Below are 25,181 nucleotides of genomic sequence, written 5' to 3'. Positions count from 1 at the left end.
AAGAATTCCCAGATCCCTCAAGGGTCAATCTCGAAATCGCACGCTTAAAAACACTCGATCCTGGAGTCCCGATGGTGGTCCTATCCCCCTCAATAATGGGAAGAACAGAGACTACTGGACAAAGTATATCGAAAAAAGGCCTAAAAAATTGAAGAGTTCAGAAATGACAAGCCCACATCCAGACCCTCTTTAAATATAAAAATACATGACCAACAGAAAAATCGTATATAACATATATATTATATGAAATTTATTTAATAAATTTTATAATTCTTGTTTACATAAAAAAAAAATATGAACATCTTCATTCTTCTTCCAACGCAATCACATTTAAAATGATTTCTAGTCAAGATGAATATAAAATACACAAATTGAAGCTACATGTATGATGCAACATACTGGATGGCAAAATTATGATGTGTTTCTCAAATTTTATTTTCTTCAGAATAGTGAGGTGCACTAATTGAGCTTAAAATGAATGTTTAAAAGATATGCAATGTTTTTGTTTAATTTGCTGATAGCTGATGAAAAACTTTCAACAAATGGATTAATGGAAAAGTTACATCATCTTTTTAACCCTAAAGCAAGGTAAAAAGTTTTTGAATTATTTCCCTTTAGGAACTTGGATTTTTAACCCTAAAGCAATGTTTTTTTTAATTATCTCCCCTTAATAACTTTGGTTAGATAAAACATTGTTATTCCACTATATATTATTGATTTTATCTTTTCAAAGTCTATAAAATTCCATAATTTTCTTCGGTGTGCTTTCCAAAAACACCTTTTGTTTCATTCATAAATAACAGCTTTGTTCATACACTAATTTAATTGTATGCAAAGTTTCAAAACATATTTTGACTTAATATTAACAGATAGAAATGATAAAATTTAAGAACTTTTCAAATTTTGATAAGACATACAATTCAATACAATTGCCCTGGTTACACTACTTTACTTTTGTTCTTATGGCCCTTATTATATACTGGAAAGAGGAATAGATTTACACAAAATTCAAACTTAATGATATAAAATTCCTATTGTTTTAGACTTTTAGTAAAATAAATATTTTTTAAGGTAGGCAAAGATCAACTGACAACATTTTAAGTCACTTTGGCTCTTGATATTTTAATAATATAAACAAAACAAAAAACAATAACTTTTCAAAAAAATAACTTCTCTTCCAAATTGTGTATAAAAGATTACAAATTACACCTCCTTTTAATGTTTAAATTGTCTCCCCTTGATAGTCTAGCAACAGTAAACTCTCCCCTTGATAGTCTAGCAACAGTAAACTAACAAGCCGTGCCAGTTTACCAAAGATAAATTTGATTTGAATAGCAAAGATAAATATAACATAATTACATCTTCTAGTAATGTAACTAAATGCATAGAGCACCCTCTGAACAATGAATACATCAGATTAACGTCAACAACAATTTATATGTATAAACAAATACTTTTATACATGTATGTCAGTACTCTCAATTAAATACACAAGGAAATTAAACTTTCGTGTCACAGAAAAATACCAAAATTAAGCAATATATAGTAAACTCGTATTTGAGATACAAAGGGATTGTACAACCAAATCAAAGTAAGCACAAATTCTTTTAAAATATTAAGTTCAAGATTACTTAACTTTCAATTTTTTTTATTTTTTATTTTATTTTCCAGGATGAATACATAATTGGAACTGTGAGGGTCTTAGAACGACATTTCTAAAAAACATTAAATAATAAGAATGTGATTTTTGATATATAAGGTAAATGGAAAGTGGAGATTTCCATTTTCAATTTTATCAGAAGATTTAATTCTGAATATAATGGGATATCCTTGTCAGTTTCTGAATTTATTCCAACATAAAAATTGGGTGATTTATTCTTACTTGACACCCAACATACAAACAAAAATGGAATAAATATCATAGAAACAACAATAAAATTACTATTTAGTGAGTATGACTTTTCTATGGTGAATTAGAAAAAAATATTACAATCATATTTCATTCTTGTAAAAAAATTCAGGCCCAAAATGTTAAATGTACAAATAAAATCTTCATAAAACAGAAATATAATTGTCTTCTACATGATACAAAATATCAAATAATACATATACAAATAAAATTTATAAAATTTAACCGAAAAGTTTGACAAAGCATGGATGACAATAGGGTTTATCGTTCTGCTCTTTGAAAGTGCCTTTGTTTAACTGTTTCAAGCAGAAGGCACATACAAAATGTTCGGGATGAAATTTCTTAAACATGGCTGTTATACAACGTCCAGAAATTGGTTTTTGACAGCTGGCACATAGTGAGCCTCTCTTTGCATGGTAATGAGTTTCACAGTATGGTAATCCTTCATGTTCGAAGAAACTCCTTCCTCCAAATGGTTGACCACAATCCTACAATGATATTGAAATATTTAATTAATGAGGGAGATAATACTTTGAAAATAAACTCAAAATAGATACAAGATAAAAATTTGGTATGGCAGACACACTTTTTGTCTACACAAGACTCAGTATAGAAGTGCATAGAAGTCTTAATGCATTTTGAAATTAAAGCATCTCATTAACATGGATTTCTATTCACTGCTGGATATTTAATAGCTTTTCCAGAAGTAGGTCCTGAAAATTTTGATGTTCCTCTGATTGAGCATTTCATGCAGATGACACATCACCAATGGAAGTGTCTGTCTTATGCATAGTTCTAAAGCCAAAACTAGCATAATTTTGATAGTTTGAGACATACCCTAGAGACACATTATATTTTAATGGTCTATTCTAATGATAGAAAAAAATTGATATTATTGAGATGGGAGCCATCTCTGTGGGCTCCGCTGTAAATAATGTGCATTAAAAAATTGTATCTTTACCATAGGACATGGGTTTGTCAACTGAAATCAAAGTTTTTGACCTTTGACCTTTGACCTAGGAAGTTGTAAATAAATCATGACACACCCTTTGGTGTTGGTTTATAAACATGTCAAGTATAAACTTTGAAATGATAACTGTTCTCAAGATATAGAGCGGACACGATCTTTACCATAGGACATGGGGTTGTCAACTGAAACCAAAGTTTTTGACCTTGACCTTTGACCTAGGAAGTTGCACATAAATTATGACACACCCTTTGGTGTTGGTTTATATACATGTCAAGTTTAAACTTTGAAATGATAATGGTTCTCAAGATATAGAGCGGACACGATCTTTACCATAGGACATGGGGTTGTCAACTGAAACCAGTTTTTGACCTTGACCTTTGACCTAGGAAGTTGTACATAAATTATGACATACCCTCTGTTATTGGTTTATATACATTTCAGGTATAAACTTTAAAATGATAACGGTTCTCAAGATATAGAGCGGACACAATCTTTACCATAGGACATGGGGTTGTCAACTGAAACCAAAGTTTTTGACCTTGAACTTTGCCCTAGGCAGTCGTTCATAAATTATGACACACCCTCTGGTGTTGGTTCATATACATGTCAAGTATAAACTTTGAAATCATAACGGTTCTCAAGATATAGAGTGGACACGATCTTCACCACAGGACACAGGGTTGTCAACTGAAACCAAAGTTTTTTTACCTTGACCTTTGACCCAGGAAGTTGTACATACATCATGACACGCCCTCTGGTGGTGGTTAATAAACATGTAAAGTATAAAGTATGAAATCATAATGGTTCTCTAGATATGGAGCGGACACAAAGTTAAAGTGTTACTGACGGACGGACGGACAGACTGATCACTATAGAGCGACCTGCCTAAAGGCGGGGCCCTAATGATAAAGTATGTGGAATATATATTTTGAAATATTCCCTAAAATTTGAAATTTTTGAAATATTCCCTACAATTTGTATGTTTTGGCTGTGATTAAATGCAACAGTCTGTAAAATTATATTAGTTTGAGACTTACCCTACAGGCAAAACAGTCTGGATGCCAGTGTCTACTGAGTGCTGAGATATAATTATCTAATATAGGACGACCACACCCTCCACAACGGGGAGCAAACATTTCCAAGTAGTCATCTCTGAAAAATGAAATAAAATTATTCTTGGTAACAGACAATCACATTTCCATAATGCAAATCACTACTTTAATTTAAAATTCATGACCTATTTTTTTTAACAGTGTAATTTCATCCCCCTTCTTGCTATTAGAGTCATAAAACATGAAGAAATAAATTTAAAAAGGGTGTAGAAAAAATTTGCAAGTATAACACTTTTCACACTAGGGACTATATTCATGGACAAGGAAAATCAAAAAACGATAATTGTCATAAGACATAAGACATTTTATTTCACTAAAGCCCCCACATGGGGTATGTTAGTACAACATTTTTAACAAATAATAAAAGTGTTGTGTTCCAGGATCATATAATCAAATTATCTCCCTTAAAAACCAGCTTATTTAATCAAATTATATCCCTTAGTCACAAACTAATTTAATCAAATTATCTCCCTTAGCACATACATCATTTTTAATCAAATTATCTCCCCGTTGTACACAAACTGTTTTTTTTCTCAAATTATCTCCTTCAGTACACAAACTAATTTAATCAAATTATCTCCCTTAGTGTACAAACCTGCAATATGCTTTCCCATCCATTTCATGAAATCCATCTTCCCCAAATGGTCGACCACACTGGGCACAAAAGAAATGTTCAGGGTGCCATGTACTTCCCAAAGCTGTCACACATTTCTATAAAAGACAAATAATTTAGGTAATGTGTCTATTTGGTATTTTGTCTCATTATATCCTTTTTTCTCTCTGATGTGGCATAAAGCAAACATCCTACAATAAATTAATCAATCTATCTGACATTAAAATACAGTAAAATTTATATCCTATTTTTGATTTCTTTCAATCTCGCAAATACATTTTTCTGCATTTTTTTTATTGCTTAGTGTTTTACTACAATTTATGATTCTGAAATCAGGAAAGCAAAGAATAAACTCCATAATAACTTTTAAGAAATCATAAATATGTATAAAATTTTTATTTAGACTAGTTCAAATTTTTTGAAATTATTAAAATTTGTTAATATTTTATAGGAAATATTTTTGTCAAATTTTATGAAAATCAAACATGCAAAATAACTTTAGCCAAACTGTTGAATAATCCCTGAAGTGACCACCTACCTAGACTTCACTGAAATTGTTTCGTTAAAATGAGCATGATAACTCTCATTCTTTAAAGGGAATAATACAACTATCTGGCTATCAACCACATTGAATTAATAGTAAGAAGTAAATTATCTTTTAGAAACTGAAACGTAAATGTTGAACTGCATCACTTTTCTTACATGTTCTCATCCTAATTGTGGCTGACCATTGCTCATTAATAAATTAACATAGCATTTATCCATCCATCAACAAAATTAGAGATGGACAATATATAAATCTTACATCCACAATAGGTCCATTACAATAGCTACACTTGGGGGCGAATATCCTGTGGTAATCTTCTTCACAAAACGCAGCTCCATCTCTCTCATAGAAATTCTTGGTTCCTAATGGCACTTTACATTGATCACAAACAAAATGCTCTATGTGCCAAACTTTACCCAATGCTGTTATAACCTGAAAGGATAAAAATTAGATGTCTTTTTATATCTATTTTTTGCATACTTATAATAATTAATTTTGTGGAAAACCATTTTTTGTCGATATTTATGTATATCTGTATAACAGTTACCTACAATTCAAACATTTAATGATATACAAATCACAAATACAAAACACTTGATGGATAAGGAAATAATCTTTTAGAAGTTTATATCCTTCGTCCTTCAAGTGCATACTTTTCCAGTATCCTGTAACAAAATCATAAATTCAAGAGTTTGGACAAGTGTAAATTCTGAATCTGAGCCATAAAAATATGCCTAATCCTGAGGTCTAGAAAAAAGGTCCTGCCCATCACAATAACAAATTACTTACTTTACAATTTATTTTTGCTAATTTTTCTCATCCTACCCACTTTATGGTGAACACTGCTGTATCCAAATTGTTAGACTGTTACCATAGATATCAAAACAAAACTAAATTGTACTTAATTTACTCCCACATAGGAACACCACCTACCTGACCGATAACTGGCTGATTACATGCACCACAGAGTCCTTTAGTTTTGGTAGTCACTCCTTGTTCAGAAAGCTTTGATTGGATATCTCCTAACATAGATTCAAGTTCTCCTGTGTGTTGAGCACCACCAGCATTGGAAATCTGACCTTGACTAGACATCGGACCTTGACCTACATTTTTACTCTTGTTTGGTTTTGCATATGATGGTTCATTAGGTGACGGTGCTCTAACTGGTGGCTGTTGTTGCCCTGACACCTAATCAAAAGGAAACAAGAAATATAATTGGATGTTTTTTGCGGAAATTCAAGGTCACAAATTTCATTTGCAAAGTCTTTTTAAATAGAGAATGTACACTATATTGACCTTGTGCTGATTTTTGTTTTCTATTTTAAATACAGCTTTTTTTTGGATGCAGTTGACTGTTTGTGATTTTTGTGGTCTGTTTTTCTAGTAAATATTTTTGGTATGTTTTGTTATCATATAATTCATCCATATACGCCTTGCTTGTGCAACCAAAAAGACACTTAATATTTTGCTGACGCCAACAAAGGAAGCATCAACATTAAGTCTATTCTTCAGGGTAAAAAAAAAATATTGAAAAAATTAAATCACCTCTGTAAATGCTTTTAAAATAAATACATGATGAATAGCAACATACTTTTTTTTTCATGGAAAAAGATGTTTCTTGATTTTACAAATGAAATATGGGAAGAATAAAATATCATTTTGTTTGAAGAATGCAGTTATCTCCATTACCATCAGAACTATGCTTTTTCATCTAAATCGATAAACTTCCATAAAAGTTCTATAATTACCTTAAATTCTGATAATGTAGCCATCAGATCGTCCAGTTCTCTGGTAGCAGTTGATGCCTGTTTGGTTACAGGTTGATGTACAGGAGGGGGTGGGGACTGTGGGAATCCAGCATTGTTGGCTGTATGTGACAATGTGTAGTCATATGTTGCTTCCTCACTGGAAAAATAAAATTGTTAATTATAAATTCGAAAAAAATGTTTTTAAAATTCTAAAGTTAATACCTAAATGCTGATAACATAATATTTATTATTCTTTGTCAAATAATATTAATTCTATGAAACCATGAATGCTCATCTTCAAAATCATAAAAAGGATTTGGTTTAACATTTGTCATTTCAGAGCTTTTTATAGACGATTATGTGATATAGATTTTGCTCATTGTTGAAGGCCACCAATGACCTTTAGTTGTACACGTCTATGTAATCAGGTCTCTGATGGAGAGCTGTATCATTGGCAATCATACCACATCTCCTTATTTTTCTATTGGTTACCCAAACTTCAACTTTCAAACATGTATGTTTCACTTTTTTACATAAATAAGGCCGTTAGTTTTCTCGTTTGAATTGTTTTACATTGTCTTCTTATCGGGCCTATTATAGCTGACTATGCGGTATGGGCTTTGCTCATTGTTGAAGGCCGTACAGTGACCTATAGTTGTTAATGTCTGTGTCATTTTGGTCTTTTGTGGATAGTTGTCTTATTGGCAATCATACCACATCTTCTTTTTTATATGTCAAATGTTTGATTGTGCAAATCAGTTCATCCTTAAGCATTAACCCTTGTTATTGAAAAGACTACAGTATTTTATTGAGTCTGTCATTGATTAGCCAAATATTTCTATCTAGTGTCTGCAATAAAAGATTGCATTATTCTTAGATTGGAATATTTTGAAAATCTAAAATATTTGGATTATCTCCCCTACAATACTAAAGATATAAAATTTGCCATTAACTACAAAACCTTCTCTGTTCTTACAGACTACTAGGTCATATGAATGCCTAAATGACTAGGTTACACATTAAAATAAACATACTGTGGATTAATTATTATTTGTTGGATACCAATTTTTGTGGGTTTCGTTGGTACAGGTAAACCACGAATTAAAATGTTCAACAAACAATATATTTTCAATAGGCTTTGTATGCAGAGATTGGGAAAAACACGAAATCAAATATCCATGAATATGCAAGTATTCAGCCATCCACGAAAATTGATACCCATAAAAATAAATGAATCCACAGTAGGTGTGAGCCAAGGCTCTATGTTGGAGGCCGTACCTTGACCTATAATGGTTTACTTTTAAAAATTGTTATTTGGATGGAGAGTTGTCTCATTGGCACTCATATCCCATCTTCCTATATCTACCATCTTCCTGTCAAGATAAGCTTTTTACAACAGAACAAAAAAGTATGTAAAAGGACTATTAGGCTATGGAAATTAACTCATCATAAATACCAGGATTGAAATTTATATTTGCGCCTATGACGCTGAAATCAAAAAATCTTAAAAGGCCAAATAAAGTACAGATTTGAAGAGCAAGGACTAAAAGGGAAATCCTAAATAGACGTCACATTTTTTTCTACTTTGTCTCATAGGGATGAAAATTTCCAGTGGCACAATAGCATTTGGCTATCAAAATTTGAATTGGTTTACTTCTAATTTCTTAAACTTAAACTTATTTTATAAGGATTCGATATAAAACTCAAGACCATTCTGCAATGATGTAGTTGTGCATGAAATACCTATATAAATCAGTGTTTTAATCAATATCGGCCCTTACCTTCTCCTTGGTCCATCTGGTAAGGCATTTTCTAATTGGTCCAATAAATTGTCTACAGTATTACGTTTCTCAGATCTGTTAGGTTTGGGTGCCACTTGTGGTGCTGGTGGCTTGTTGCTATCATTTATCACACCATTTTGTTGGAGTGGTTGGTTAGCTGAATAAAAAAAAATAAAAAAAATAAATTTAAAACTAATCGAATAATCCAAGAAATAATAAATTATTCTTGTCAACTATACATAACAATTCATACATGTATGCAGTTGTTTTTAAGGTTTTTATCTGTATGTTGCGTTATAAATAACTGTATACAGGTAGTAAATGAAAGTGTTCGTCTTGTATGATTTTTAATTTGAGTTTCTTGTATATAATTCGAAGTTTAGTATGACGTCCATTATCACTGTACAAGTATACATATTTTTAGGGGCCAGCTGAAGGACACCTACGGGTGCGGGAATTCTCGCTACATTGAAGACCCATTGGTGGCCTTCGGCTGTTGTCTGCTCTATGGTCGGGTTGTTGTCGCTTTGACACATTCCCCATTTCCTTTCTCAATTTTATTTAACACCTGGTTGAACCTTTGAGTCCTAATAGATGTTTTTATTCTATACAAACAAACAAGTATTTCAAAGAAAAACAATGTACTTTTAAGGTTCATCACAAGGTACATGTTTTGTGAAATATGGTTGTATACAATAATTTTAAAATTCATCAATTTTTTTTTAGAAAAAACCTGTACATGTTCATACTAAAAAAAGTTGAAATGCTTGGCTGGACCGATATGTGAAAGTAATATGCATTTTGTGTTCTTAGAAAAATAAAACTAATATTGCGATTTGAAATGTATTTTTATCCCCATCATCCAATGATGAACCTACAACAGACTTATGTGAGACACATGTCCTTCACATGTTATGTTTTTTTCTGTTTCTTTTTTATATAGTTGCCTTTAACCCAATTGCTGTTCAATTGATAAAGCAAGATATATATATACTACTTTCATGACTTATAAATGCAATATACTGATTTTTTTATTGTTTCAGGTATACCCAGGAGAAAATAGCTGTTACAAACTATCTGATGCTTAAGAGTCTTTTTTTATTTATTAATGTAAACACTGTTAAACACTAACCACTGTTCCTTTTATCAACTTCAGCCATAAACTGTGCCGAGTTGAGGTCCTGAAGGAGCTGGTCAAGCTCGGTCAGGTTGTTGCTGATTGATGACATCTGTCTGGGTGCCGGTGATGACGTTGACCTCTCGGGATAAGAATGACCTGAACTTCTAGATGTACTAGAACTGGGTGTCCTCTCTCTGGTAACAGTTATCTGCTGACCTTCATACAACGGCTGAAAGTAAAATTTCAATGTTAATAAACTTTGAATAATAAACTAAGAAATGATTAAGAAACGAAGGTTCTAACTCTGTCAGGCAAACTCTTGAACTGAATTTTAATGTGCGTATTGTTATGCGTTTACTTTTTTACATTGGCTAGAGGTATAGGGGGAAGGTTGAGATCTCACAATGTTTAAACCCGCCGTATTTTTGCGCCTGTCCCAAGTCAGGAGCCTCTGGCCTTTGTTAGTCTTGTATTATTTTTAATTTTAGTTTTTTGTGTACAATTTGGAAATTAGTATGGCGTTCATTATCACTGAACTAGCATATATTTGTTTAGGGGCCAGCTGAAGGACGCCTCCTGGTGCAGGAATTTCTCGCTACATTGAAGACCTGTTGGTGACCTTCTGCTGTTGTTTTTTTCTATGGTCGGGTTGTTGTCTCTTTGGCATATTCCCCATTTCCATTCTCAATTTTATACTATATGTAAGTTTCAAACTCAACCTTTCAAAACTATAAGAAAGAAGGGCGAAAAATTCCAAAGGAACATTCAAACTATTATGTCCAAAAAAAACAAACAGACAACACCATAACTAAAAAAAAAGGCCAACAGACAAACAATAGTAAACAAAACACATCACAGAAATAAAGACTGAGCAACACGAACCCCCACCAAAAACTGGTGTGATATCAGGTGCCACAGAAGGATAAGCAAATCCTGCTCCACATGTGGTACCTGTCATGTTGCTTATGTTATTACAAACCTGGTAATACATGTAAGTCAATTTCGTTAGGTCATATTTCGATAAAGGGTAATTTGGGTAAAGGGTACTAAATTGTGAAGTGACAAATGTGTCAATTTTTTTTTTATTTTTGGAGCTATGTTCTAAAAGTTGATAGCACTTACAATCAAATCCATGCATCTATCATATCTATAGCTAATGATCATTAATTTCTTTGCAAGCAATGAATTGTATTTGAAAGTCATCATTAATAATTCAATCAGGATTTGAGAAAAAATGTGCACAGGTGGAATTTCTGGTAAATCAAGGTAAAGACACCTTAAACTGTGAAGTCTACTGGTAGGCGAAATTGATTCTAATACTGTGTATTCATTAATATTCGTTGGATACCAATTTTCGTGAATTTTGTGGGTACAGGGGAACCACAAATTTAAAAGTTCAACCAAATACAAATATTCTAAAGGAGAGTATTGCCAAAACCACAAAATTAAATATCCACGAATATGCAAGATTTGCTCAATCCACGAAAATTGGTATCCACGAAAATAAATGATTCTAATGCAACAACGTTTGTAACGTTCATTTTGATTGGTATAACATCACTTTCTTACATGGCATCAATTTACTGTCTCCCCTAACGCGTCGCCAGTAAACTTAATTTGCGACCATCAAATCCCCAATTGATGCCGTCGGAGCTTAAAATACAATACAGTTATCTCCTAAATCTATATATAGTATCCTATATCTGAACATGTGTTTAAAATTACTCTAAATGAATTACAAATCTTTCCATGTTTGAGAAAAAAAAAGGTTTTTTTTCGGTGCAACTTTCTCTAACCTTTGTAAGATGGGTTATTCATGTTATTGTTGTCTTTATAAGCAAAAGTATACAAAAAAATCTAAATGTCTTACCTCTTCCTGTCAGTAGGAAATAAAATCATAATTTCCTTATTTTAATTTTTATTAAATTTTTTCATTTCTTCCCTATATTTTGTGATTAAATTCAGGATGCAAAAACAAGAATACACATCGAACTAATCAAACAGGATACATAATTTATATCCTTCCTCAGGAAAAACATCAACGCTATGTTATTCATCTATGTTAATAACATGTATAAAGCATTTATTAACACAATATTTTGCATATAATGTAAAACTATATTTTCAAACTACCTCTATGTGAATATTATTCAGTACATGAAATCTTTACAATAGTTTTACACTGAATTCATCCTATCTCCACATTTAGGGGTCTGGAGCACATAAACATTACTTCCCTGGCCTTGAAGGCATAAAACTTTGCTCAGTGCTCGGAGCACAAAAATCATGCTCAAAACATGAAATCCAGCAATTTGATTGGTTGATTTTCAAGTCTGAGTACAAAAATCATGCTCGAAAGTTTTATGACCATGAGGCCTGAAGTATCTAACATAAGTTATAAAATGCCTTATAAATACATGTAGCTGCTTATTTTGTACGGGTTTTTCTCATTGTTGAAGTCTGTATGATTTGGTTAGAGACGTATGAGAGTCTGGATGGGGCGTGGGGTCCCAAATTTTCATTTTTGTATTCTTTTAATATTTTTTTAGACTACTTTTCTCTAATCTGTATACTTTTTGTCCATTATTCTCTATTTTTAATTTTTTGGGTCCATTTTTCTCTATATTTTTTCTTTCTACTTTAGGCCCATTTTTCTTTATTCTGTAAACTCCCATCCCCGTCATGTATTTTCCATGTTGCACTTTGTCACACCTTTATAGTGTAAATAATCATAATGAATATACTAAGGGTCATATGTATAAATCAATTCATATCACAAATTTTCTTTTTTGTACGTAAATATGAGATATATCATTGGGGGCAAAACCGTGATTTGTAAGAATTTGTCATCATTTGTAAAAGTATAATTTTTATATCCTGTTATATTTTTCATATTGTGCCTCTAGCTTACCCATAAAATTTGAAGAATGTGTTTCTAATTAATATTAATGATCATCACCTCTTGTTTACAATGAGTTAGTCATTTTTTCTCAATTGCCCATAGCAGTCTCTTCAGTCTTCTTATAATTATAAAAATAAGGAAATGCGGTATGATTGTCAACCAGAAAAAAATCTACCAGTCTTTTAAAATTGGAAAAGTAGTAGACATTAGGGCCACTGTACTGCCTTCAACAATGAGAAAAACCCATACGATACATACCATATAGCTTGAATAGGCACCTGAAGTTCTCAGATTATGATGTTTGACAATTAACTGCTATCAACCAACTTAAGACTATATTTTTTTCCCCCCACATTTGTTTACTCTCTTGAAATTAAACCTATTATAGTTCACACCAATAAGTAATTTTGAGTTATCTTTCCTGTCTTCTAAGGTGATATAAAATATATGGTGTTTTTTTTACAAAATAAATGTTTACCTTACAGAGAAAATATCTACACCTTATATCACTCCAAACATGACATTTTTGACACTGAAATAACGGAAAGTATTATTCATTTCCTATAGTCATATAGTGATTCATTTTGCGTTGTCGACGTTTGTACTTATGTATATAAATATATATAATCTATATTTGTAGTGCAAGATATATTTATAAGTGTATTCAAACTTACAAAATTAAGATATATTTAAAAAATTCATACTTGACAAACTGAGCTGGGAGTCTCATGACATATTTCAAGTATTATAATGTTCTTTTTTCAATTATTTAAATTCAAACCGTCTAAAAAAGAGAGTTTTTGTATAAGTAACTTTGAAAAACTTTCATCCTCTAGATAATCCCTTTTTCGTTTCAGATTGTTTAAATCTCAGAAATCCATTAAAAGATACAAATCATGTATGGTCAAAAATTTAAACTGACGGAATCACATGTACTCCTAAAGGAGCAAGACCTGCTATGGGTGGTGACAGTCAGATTACCGTAAATTAAGAAATTACTACATGCATTTGTTATTGCAATTATTCAAGAAAGGACAAAAATGTGAGTTTAGTTATTACAATTTTTGGAAATTGGAAGAAAAAATCTGATCAAAGGTCAACACAAGTCTTTGTTTCAGGTATCAGGATGGGAGTCCTTTTCTTTTGCAATATTCACCCAGTCGCATTATTCGCATTAATATAAATGTCGCAAAAATTTCTGGATTTATCGTCAGTTAGCACAACATGCTTTCAGCAAGCAGATTGTAAAAGGAAACCAATAATTAATTTTATTAGAAGAGATGGGGCATGTCTGGGGTAAACATAAACTAAATATCTCTTCTACCAGAATGTATGAAGCAGGAATTAAAGAAGGGCAAGGCCTCAATCTGAGCGTCATTCAACTGTAATTCATACAAGTGCATTTCAAAAATTAAACCAATCTTTATCACAAAACAATCTACATTATACATTTATTTATGTTTTACAGAGTACAATACATGAATAACGATCATTATGTATTATGCAGTTATCGTAATTATCACTAAGTGCAAAAGATTATAGATGTTATCTTTATTTACATGTTAAAACATGAAAAGTACATGTATCTATAGTAAAATTTAAAAGGCTGGTAAAGAGACAGAATTTTTTTGTTGTTGTTTATCGTATCATAAATTAAATAACAGGGGCGGATCCAGCCATTTTTTAAAGGGGCAGGGGTTCTAACTACTATATGTCCCCATTCAAATACATTGATTGTCCCAAAAAAAGGGGGTTCCAACTAAATATCTCTATTCAAATGCATTGTTCATCCAAAAAAGGGGGGTTCCAAACCCTGGACCCCCTCTGGATACGGCACTGAATCATCAGAAATTTTAACCATGGGTAATAGTCTACTTAATAGAAGGTTAAGATTTCCGCTTTCTTACACAAGTTTTATAGAAACAACCAATCACTGCAAATTGTGCAAAGTAATAGAATAGTCAAAATGGGAAAAAAATATTCAAGCGGAAGTCTATAGATAGCCAAAAAATTTTCAGATACAATATTTTGTTTCAGAAATGATTTTCTTATAAGATTTTTTTGTGAAACAGAGTAGCTTGTTGTTAGTCCAGATCACTTTAATAGTGAAATTAAAATATTTTTAATATCCAACTAAAATTTTTTTTTGCATTGCTTATGTCTTTTGGTTGTTTTTGTTGAATGGTTTGCTGGCTGATTGAGGTACTGGTAAACCACATTACATTTTATTTTCTTCAGCTACAAATACTTTTAAAATAGTCAGAATTCTTAAGAATGTTACTAATATTTTAAAGATTGTCTTTTTTCTAGTTAACTTAATATTTCAATTATATAATTACAATGCACAACAATTATGTAATGGTAAAGGTATTTAAAAATTATTATCCTATAATAATGTGGGTGTCAAAGGTCATTTAAAAAGATTGACACAAAATGTTATCCAAATCTTAAACAAAGTGTAATGAAATGTTTCGTCATCTGTTAAAAAAGATCTTGAATCAGTCATACAAAATACAACAGGAATTTGTTTAAATCCACAAAAACCCATCCTATGTTTATACTATGGCAGATCCAGGGGTCAGGGGTTCCAGGAGGTTTGACCCTCCCCCCCCCCCCCCACCCCCACCTCCCATTTTGAAATAATTGGATAAGTCACTGTTAATATATTTTAAATGTAGAAACAGCTGATCTAGAGGTGTGATCTCATTTGACCACTGATATTGGAAAAGAATGGAAATTTTACAAATTTAAATGTCAATTAAATTCATTACTGTATATATCTTTTTCTGTATGGACTGATTCAAATGATGAGTTATTAGAGTCGAACTCTAGACTCAGAAATCAAAACACTGGATTTGGTGTTTTTAGCACAAAGTGTGTAACCTGAGTACTGTGTTAAGTTGTATGACCATATATAAGCCCAGGCCGAGGGGCCATAAAATTTTGAGCATTACTTGTGTACTCAGACTCGGGGAATCAACCGATAAAATACTAGATTTGGTGTTTTAAACACAAATTGTATAATCTGAGTACTGAGTAAAGTTGTATGACCATAAGACCAGGCCTAGGGGCCATAAAACTATAGAGCATGATTTTTGAACTCAGACTTAGGAAACAACCAATCAAAACACTGGAATTGGTGTTTTTAGCACAAATTGTGTAATTGGAGTATTGAGGACAGTTGTATGACCATAAGACCAGGCCTAGTGGCCATAAAACTATCGAGCATGATTTTTGAACTCAGACCAAGGAAACAATCAATCAAAACACTGGAATTGGTGTTTTAGCACAAATTGTGTAATTGGAGTATTGAGGACAGTTGTATGACCATAAGACCAGGCCTAGTGGCCATAAAACTATCGAGCATGATTTTTGAACTCAGACCAAGGAAACAATCAATCAAAACACTGGAATTGGTGTTTTAGCACAAATTGTGTAATTGGAGTATTGAGGACAGTTGTATGACCATAAGACCAGGACTCATGGATTCAGTTAAGTGAAAAGTTGAGAACCCTGATGATGGAAGTTTATAACGACCTTGACTGGCTATAGCCCTTGCAAGGTTGGATGAGAACCCTGTAAAGTTTAATCTACTTTTTATTCATGCCTATGTCATGTGATTTATAAGATCCAAGCTAGGATGGACAATTAATATCATTAAAATAAACCATTTCAAGGAACCTGATTCCAAAGGAAATTCTCAAGTAGCAAACAAAAGAACAACACACCCTAGACTTATAGCTACTTGTATGAAAACATATACCGGTAGTATACATACTTGATCGCAATTTCAAGTACCAGTTTGGTATGAAATATGTTAGTATATTTTTCAAGTAGTGGTTTAGTTTACAAAAGTGAACAGACTTCCTTTCCTTTTTCTGTTTCCCAGCCTTCAACTGTCCTGTGTTTTTGACTTTAACATTGCTACTAATACTGTACATTCAGAAATTATTGTGATGTTTTTATTATGTTGAAAAATGTGATTGGGTTATAATCGCAATAATCTAAACTTGCATTTGAAATTTTTTATATTAATTTAACAGGATATTTTTCAATAACGCAAAAAATACAATCGCATTTTAATCTAAAATGACAAAATCGCAATAACAAATGCAAGCAATAATTTCTGCATTTACAGAATTTTATTGAAGATTGTTCCTTTTTGGCTATTTAAAAATATCTTCATATATCTGTTAGTCTTTCTAGATTTAGAAGACGAAAACCCAGAACCTGGACTTTATACAGTATTTTCAAAAAAGAAGATGTGGTATGATTGCCAATAAGAAAATTATCCACCACAGGTCATATGAAGTGGATGTTAGCAATTATAGGTAACTGTACAGCTTCAGCATGCGTCTAGCTTCATATTGAAATTGGCAGTTTGGCTGGTAAGATATAAAATCTAAACTTTTAGAAATATGCTGCCAGAACCCTTAGGGAGGAGGGCGGTTAGGTGTGGTTTTTAAATCACTGGTCCTTAGACTTACCTCATCAAATTGTCTTGGTGGTGGTATGCTATCTAAAACATCCTGGGGTGGTGGTGGTGGCAGAGGGGGTGGAGTCTCACTTCTAGCTCTGTATCCTTGGTCTTGTTGTTGGTACTGGGTTGGGGCTTGGCGCTGGTACTGGTTAACGTGGCCAGTTGTGGACTGTAAGTCAGCCAACAAAGCATCTGTAAAATAAGGAACCAGACCATTAGTCAATCTTAACTATTGGTAACAGTCATGTCCATGGCTGAACATCATCTCTTGTTTCAACAACTAGTAAGAATAAGGAAAACAAAACAATTCCTACATCATGTGCTTAGTTCCAACACATTTACATTACTCTAAACAGCTGGGGGAAAGAAAGTAGATTTAATTCTTAAACTCAAAAATTTATATCTTTAGCAATGACACTCAAAAAATATCACACAAAGAATTGTTTCTCTATCAAATGATTTGCAGCCAATACAAATATAAAATTGAGAATGGAAATGGGGAATGTGCCAAAGAGACAACAACCCGACCATAGAGCAGACAACAGCAGAAGGTCACCAACAGGTCTTCAATGCAACGAGAAATTCCCACACCCGGAGGCGTCCTTCAGCTGGCCCCTAAACAAATATATACTAGTTCAGTGATAATGAACGCCATACTAAACTCCAAATTGTACACAAGAAACTAAAAGTTAAAATAATACAAGACTAACAAAGGCCAGAGGCTCCTGACTTGGGACAGGCGCAAAAATGCGGCGGGGTTAAACATGTTTGTGAGATCTCAACCCTCCTTAATCATATTTTGATCCTTTAATACATTGAACATTTATAGATGATGGATCATCAAAATTTAACACAGAATTTTCTACGGTTCTGTTTTTTTTTCTTCGATAAATAGTACACAAATAGTTATCATAAAAGTGAATAGTACTGTTTGCCCTTTTAAAGGGTTTTTAAATTGCAGAAGTATGGCATATGACATTTTTCAGATTTTCTGTATGACCTTTTATTTCTTTCATAAATCATGTACAAATACATGCATAAATACATGTATGACACAACTCATCAGAGAGAATAAAAGGGTCAAGGCCAAACTGATTCGACAGCTACACAAGTATTATAAAAATTGGCTCTTTATATTTACTAGTCCTCCAAATTTGAACAGATTTTTATGTCACCACTATGCATAGCAGAGGAGCCACGAAGTTTTACCCTTGTTTTTTTTTTTTTTTTATTAAATTGATCACTGGAAAAGGGTAAGGAGATTAGTAAGAGGGGACACAACTTTATTTAGATTTAGAAAATACCTTTGCAATGTATCATTATTGTTAAAATACAAAAAGTTAAAAAAAAAAAATAAAAAAAATTGGCCGATTTAAAGTTATTTATAAATATTTTCACTATAAAAAAAAAATAATACAACTTTGTTCAATGAAAGATATTTCACTATTTATATATAGATCTACATGTACATGTAATTTTTATGTGTAAATCATGTGTAGATTAATTAGTAATCAAAGGTAATAAAAACCAAATCATGTTGTAACAATAATTGCACATATATATCTATATTTACATGTATATATATAGATATTATATAAGTTAGCTATGTTACATCTAGGCCATGCAATTAAACATGTCTAACCATATCATGAAAAAAATGGATGTCAGGTAAAAAAAAAAAAAAATTAAATTAGCTTAAAAATATTGAAAAATACTTAATTTCTCTCTTAGGCAATCTTGGTGACAACTTGACAAACTTCAGCATAACTTAAAAACTCCAAACTCCTAAATATGGAACGAATATTCAACAACACAATTGATTTGTTACACCAAAACAATCCTCTTTAAATTTATAATTCCATTACACAAGTATTAGTCAACGATAAATATCCCACTTAAGTCTGATAATTGAAATTTTCAAGTGTTTTATGAATGTCATATTATATGCATTTAATCTGTAGTTTCCCCTTGTCAATTTTTGAAATATATCTCTTTCCGCAAACAATTTAAATCACCGGTCATTTAAACTTCGAAATATCATATGCATTCTGCACAATAGTTCTTTTTTAAAATTTAATATACTTCTTGTACTTTGTCCTCAAAATGATTACATATTTTATGAAATCCTCACTATCCGAATCCAAATTTATAAACTGGACAAGGTTAAAATCGGTCATTTAAATACAGTTTATCAGCGAAAACACCTTTCACCCAAACATGCGTCACTTTGCACAATGCCAATTTATTCTAGTCAAAGGTTTATCTTTTTCACCTAAGCAACCAATTTTCTAAATCAAAGAAAATTATTTAATCTTTATCTTCATCCTTTGTTGTTTTTTCGTTATCCATATTTTTATCTTTAAACCCTTTCTTTTTCGTTAATATTTATATATATATAAACCTCTAGCGCTGTCTTAGAAAACAGAATATTATAGTTTGGTTTTCTTCCAAATTTTCTGACTTTCTGGACAAGATTTACATGATTGTTACATTAGTTAATGTCTATATAGTTCTAATTAAAGAAAACATAATAGATGGGGTGGGAGGAACTCCACAGGGGAAATTAAACAGCTACATCTGATTTCTTAATTTCCCTCCAAAATCCCCAATTAATAAACTTATTCATGTTATTATGGATTTAATTTTGTTAAGGAAGCAGCATTCAGAAATATAAATTTAATAATGATACAACTCCTTAACTATAAAAAAAAATTGGCCCCTCATTCATTTTATGAACAACTTGCTATTGTTGTGACCTGTCAGTGACCTAATTATTCAATTTAATGTAATGCATGCAAATCAGGTCCTGATAAAGCATATATATGTCTATCCATGACAAATGAATACCATATGATATTTGTTGTAGAGAAGATATTCCCCCTCCCCATATTTTCTATATGACTAAACTTTATAATCTTCAAATTGTTATATTTCATTTTAATAACTTTTCTTATAGCTAGCTTTATTTTTCTTCCTTAAAATTATTATTAAAAAAAAAACATTCAAAAATTAGTATGTTTCCCTTCACTCTTTCTAAAACAGGGAACTTTCAAAATGTTAAAAGGGAAATAACTCTTTATTAAATCTTATCAAAATAGTCTACTTCTCAAGGTACATCAATAAATAAACTTCAAAAGTATTATCAAAAGTGAAAAGTACACTTGTTGAATATTTCATCAAACATCCACATGAAAATAGATTTATAGTTCCAGGTCCAATACAATTTCTATTAGATATTTGGTTAAAATAAGATAAAATGGTCAACGTTTATCTAATTATTGGCTTATAAACAACAACCACTCTAATTCGAACATTTTAAGGTGAATAGGTCCTGATAGTATCGTTTGAGGGGGGTTAGTGAAATATTTGAATTTTGTCTTGGATGTCATTTATTATGTTGTGGAATTTACAGAAGAGGTAGAGGTCAGGAACCTCTAAAGAAAACCGTAAGAATTAAAAACAGAACTTTTCTAAGCCTAATAATCCTACTTTAAAATATTCTATATGCATTTAAAGCAGAACTATGTTCCCATAGCTGATCATTGCCCTTGTCTTAGACTCCCTCAAACACGCCTGCGAAGAATGCAGTCTGTAACAAAATCTTTCACAACTGCTATAGAGTCTGAAAAAATTCAGACGTATTTCAAAAAAATTAACTAATTCAAAATAAAATTTTACTAGTCTGGGGCATCTGACTAGTTACTATCCGTTCAGACTGTGTTACTGTTAAACTTATTCCAAGATCCATGATCTCTGAACACAATGTTAACCCCTTCAAGAACCTGGTCCCAAGTAAAAAAAAACCACAACATTTTATGCTCTGGTTAACTCTTTTGAAACCAATTCCCAATATAATAGAGAAGGGAACAAGAATGTGTCCCCAGTTCACAGATGCCACATCCGCACTACCATTTTCTGTGTTCAGTGGACCATGAAAATGGGGGAAAATCTCTAATTTGGCATTAAAATTAGAAAGATCATATCATAGTGAAGATTTGTACTAAGTTTCAAGTTGATTGGACCTTTAACTATCTCAAAAAATACCTTGACCAAAAACTTTAACCTGAAGCGGGACAGATGGACGGAATAATTAACAGACGAATGAATGGATGCACAGACCAGAAAAATAATGCCCATAAATGGTGCATAAAATGTTACCTGATATCTTATTTTTTGTCCAACTGTCTCAGTTTTTCAAATGAAGCTAGCTAGAGGAATAAACTTAGCATTGACCAATACTTTTCATCAATCTTTATTATCATGGGGTGGAATATCTGAGAAACTTCAATTTATGTAAAAACTTTTATCTGTACGTGCAGACCAGAAGGTTATCTTTAATGACTTTTAGTTAAAGAATGTACAATGCACTAAGATGTTGAAAAGTACAGGTGAACTCCATACATGTATAGTAATTTCATAATTTCAAAAATAATTTAAAAGAGGGTATTCTAATACATGTACATGTATTCTCAATTATATATTGTTTGTGGAAGGTTAATCTTTAATGTCTTATTTTGAATGACAATGAAAGGGAGGGATTTTTTGCAGCTATTGTTAAGAATACATGTATGATTAATGAACCTAAATACATGTAAGACCCTGAAATTAATAAAAACACTATTTTACCTACCCAAAATCAATATTTGCATTCCTTTAGTGCAAAAAAGTTTGTATACAAATTTCATAAGAATCAGTCAACTAAAAAGAAGCTATTGTGAAAAAGACAATATCTACAGACAAATTATGACGATGACAGCATTCCAAAACCATAAGACCACAAAAATGTGTGATCATACGGAAATAATTGACAACTTGTCAAAATGTGATCCAAGACTGATCATTGTACTAACTTAGTCAGTATTGTATTTATTGGGGTTTCCATCATGAAATCAGGGGGGGAGTGAGGTGTCAAGCCCAATTTTAAGGACTATTTTTGTTATCTAATGGTAAAATGTTATGTGCACAAAGAAACCAACAGTATGACAATAATTTAACAAGAGAAGCAGGAGTTTCTACTATTAATACATTAATGTTCCACTTTTGGTAGCCATAATATTCTTTCCTCTGTTCAGAACATGACCATGCAAATACAGCTTACCTTTGACCATATTTTTAATTCTAAGGAAGCACCATTCAACTGTAAGGAAAGAGGGGTACTGTTGGTTTTTGTAATTGAGTCTGAAAATTTTATTGATGCAAAGGACAAACATTTTTCCCTACACTTTATGAGGTATGAGGAAAATCTGGATTCAGAATATTTTTTTTGTCATCTGCTTGTCCACAATAATTTTTATTCTCCTTCAAATTGGGGCTGGATCAGAATATTTTTTAGAACCCCTACCCTCCTTTTTAAAGTTAAATGGTCTTAAATGACCACCACAACAGGTGCTATTAGAATAAACTATTGACTATATTCTTGTTCCACTTCAAATTCCCCAAAGGCTTATTTCTGGTATTTTCTGTCTTTTTCAAGATAATATTTTGCTCGTACCCCTTGAACTTTCTAATCTCCCCCTTTTTTCCTTACAACATGACTTTCAAAAATATACAACATGACAGAAGCTTCAGAATTATCAAAAGACGAGTTCTTCAAATAATCCCCTGTAAATCCCACTACATGTTGTCCTTAATTTTAACATTTATCTTAATCTACCCTTTCACTTTATTTTAGTCGAAGGACAAGAAAATGACCACAAACTGATAGTAAAAATATCTGTATCACTATAGAAAAGATCAAGCTATACATAGATACCCATCGTCTGGCCACTTAAAAGTCTTTAGTAGGTAAATAATAAATTAACTCCTTCAAAGTATATCAGAAATTTTGATATTGATACAGTACAAATAAGTTCATAATTTGCACCATGGCAAACATTTTAGTTCAGATTTTGGATATTTATGGGTTTTATCATCATAAGCTCCTTGTATCAAATATTTAATACAACTACATGTACTACTAGGCCTAAATTAAAATATATTGTTTGTTTCCCCAATCCCGACCCTGCCAAGCCAGGTGTTGGTAGGTAGGGAGGGGAACAACCTTCAATAGGAAAGCTGACATTTCTAGTCAGTTAGGATTGGAGTCAGGTTCAAACTCACAACCCCAGTGTTGACTGGCTAGTGATTACAGTAGTATAAACTACTTAGACCACTGGGCCACTGAGGACCCTGGCCTGATAATATTATTTTATTTTGATGCAAGTCCTAAGAGTTTGTTAAATGAGCCTGATAATATCATTTAACAATTAAACTGGACTTTCAATAAGCTATCATGTATATGGAAAATATATATTTTGTACAGCTATCAAGCTGTTTGGGGCAATGACCTCCTTTCCCTAATTTCTCTCTCTCTCTCTTTCTCTGCTACAGAAATTAAAAAATACTAAAGTGTAAAGCTTGAAGATAGTTATATATAAGAAACTAAAAAAACAGATTTTCAAATTTTTAATATTTTTTTTTTTACATCAAGTACATCAAACTCTATTAATTTGAGGAATTACAGAAAATTAAAGTTTATAAAAAACAGAATAGTAAACATAGGGGAAAATAGTTTTGCACTAGCAAACCAGTAATTTTTTTTCTCAAACTTTAACAGACTGAAAGTTACATCATATTATATTTTCCCATAAAACTTCTGAATGTCAAGACTTGCATGGTAAGCATATTATTAAATTCTAATAAACTTGGTGAATGATTATCTAAATCTGTATTCAAATCTCTCAAAACTTATCATACTCTGCCATATTATAACCTATCATTAGTCAAATTTTCATTGGTATTCTCAGATGTATAATTTATTTGTGATGAACAGCTCTGCCCCCACCCCTAGTATATTTTTTTTAAAGTAAAAAAAAGCGGGGATGTGAGGAGTAAATTTAACTAAAAAGCATTCTTTTAATTATGAAATCAAAAGTTAACTCTAACAGTCTGCAAACAGTAACGGTAACAGGTTTCATATTTATAAATATTTGAGGGAAAAGATCGCCTCTATAAGGGTAAACTGATAAGACAGAAATAATAATACATTACATTCACCTATGTAACTTAATAACTTACGTGACTCTGTGCATTATTCCTAATTCTAAAGTTTCTTTTAATAATCCATTAAAATAACTTCAAACAATGAGGAAAATACCAAAATATCCAAATATAAGAAATTCAACTGACACTTGCCGAAATAAAATCCAATATCTGTGCAATCTGAGAATTTAAGGTTATATCAAAAAAGGGAAAATAGAGAAAATCAAGAATAATCAATGCACCTTGGCACTCCCCCACATCTCAGAAATAAAGTTGGTAAGACAACACACGGAAGATTTGGTGAATCACTCATCAAAAACACAATTATCTGCTAAAATATATTTCATCTTCTTTCATCAATTACTTTTAGCATCCTCTATACATAGCACCGGTTTATGTGTATTCTACCATCCAAAGTCATTAAGGTAATTAATGCAAAATTTTAAACAAAACAGATGCATGCTGCACTTCCCTTGTGCATCTGAAATAGATTAAGAAGATGCAGACATGCAATCACTGCATGAAACAAATGTTCAAACAGTTGTACAAAAAATTTAACAGTTTTCAATCAAAATATTAGAAAGATGCTCAGAAGAATGGAATAAAGACACTTTGAAAAGTTAACAGAATTGATTGATTGATTGTTGGTTGCTTAATGTCTAGTGGCAAATATGTCATGCATGTTCAGTATTACCTCGCATTAGTTCCTTAGAGAAAAGTATGCAAATTATAAGTATATAGGTGACTAAGTCACTGGAAATGCGTGCTTATCATGAGGGGATATAGTTTTCAAATGGTGAAAACATAAAAGCATTTTGTAAGAGTCTTATATTGTAACTAAATCATAATACAATATATTAATTAGCTGGTCTTTTTATTTCTCATTTATTTCATACATTTTGTCAGACAAATTCGCTCTAGAAACTTAAATAGTTTTAAAGACTTCATTCATTTTGATATTTATATTGAAGTTTGACTA

General features: G+C 31.7%; 1 protein-coding gene across 2 annotated transcripts in view; it reads right to left on the bottom strand.

Annotated features, from left to right (window-relative positions):
• Positions 1 to 1,553: 1,553 nt before the first annotated feature.
• The window catches only part of LOC139529052 (leupaxin-like), a 39,353-nt gene continuing 15,725 nt past the window's right edge, over positions 1,554 to 25,181 (bottom strand). For both annotated transcript variants that reach the window (XM_071325294.1, XM_071325295.1), the window contains exons 2-10: positions 17,190 to 17,374; positions 9,813 to 10,029; positions 8,681 to 8,837; positions 6,900 to 7,056; positions 6,085 to 6,339; positions 5,410 to 5,583; positions 4,587 to 4,702; positions 3,917 to 4,031; positions 1,554 to 2,397 (exon numbers count right to left, since the gene is read on the bottom strand). In XM_071325294.1, coding sequence (XP_071181395.1) covers positions 2,131 to 2,397; positions 3,917 to 4,031; positions 4,587 to 4,702; positions 5,410 to 5,583; positions 6,085 to 6,339; positions 6,900 to 7,056; positions 8,681 to 8,837; positions 9,813 to 10,029; positions 17,190 to 17,374 — 1,643 coding nt within the window. In that variant the 3' untranslated portion in view covers positions 1,554 to 2,130. The remainder of the gene's footprint in view (positions 2,398 to 3,916; positions 4,032 to 4,586; positions 4,703 to 5,409; positions 5,584 to 6,084; positions 6,340 to 6,899; positions 7,057 to 8,680; positions 8,838 to 9,812; positions 10,030 to 17,189; positions 17,375 to 25,181) is intronic.

Source organism: Mytilus edulis, chromosome 6 (assembly GCF_963676685.1).
Source record: "Mytilus edulis chromosome 6, xbMytEdul2.2, whole genome shotgun sequence".
Lineage (NCBI taxonomy): Eukaryota > Metazoa > Mollusca > Bivalvia > Mytilida > Mytilidae > Mytilus > Mytilus edulis.
This window is presented reverse-complemented; position numbering and strand designations above follow the sequence as displayed.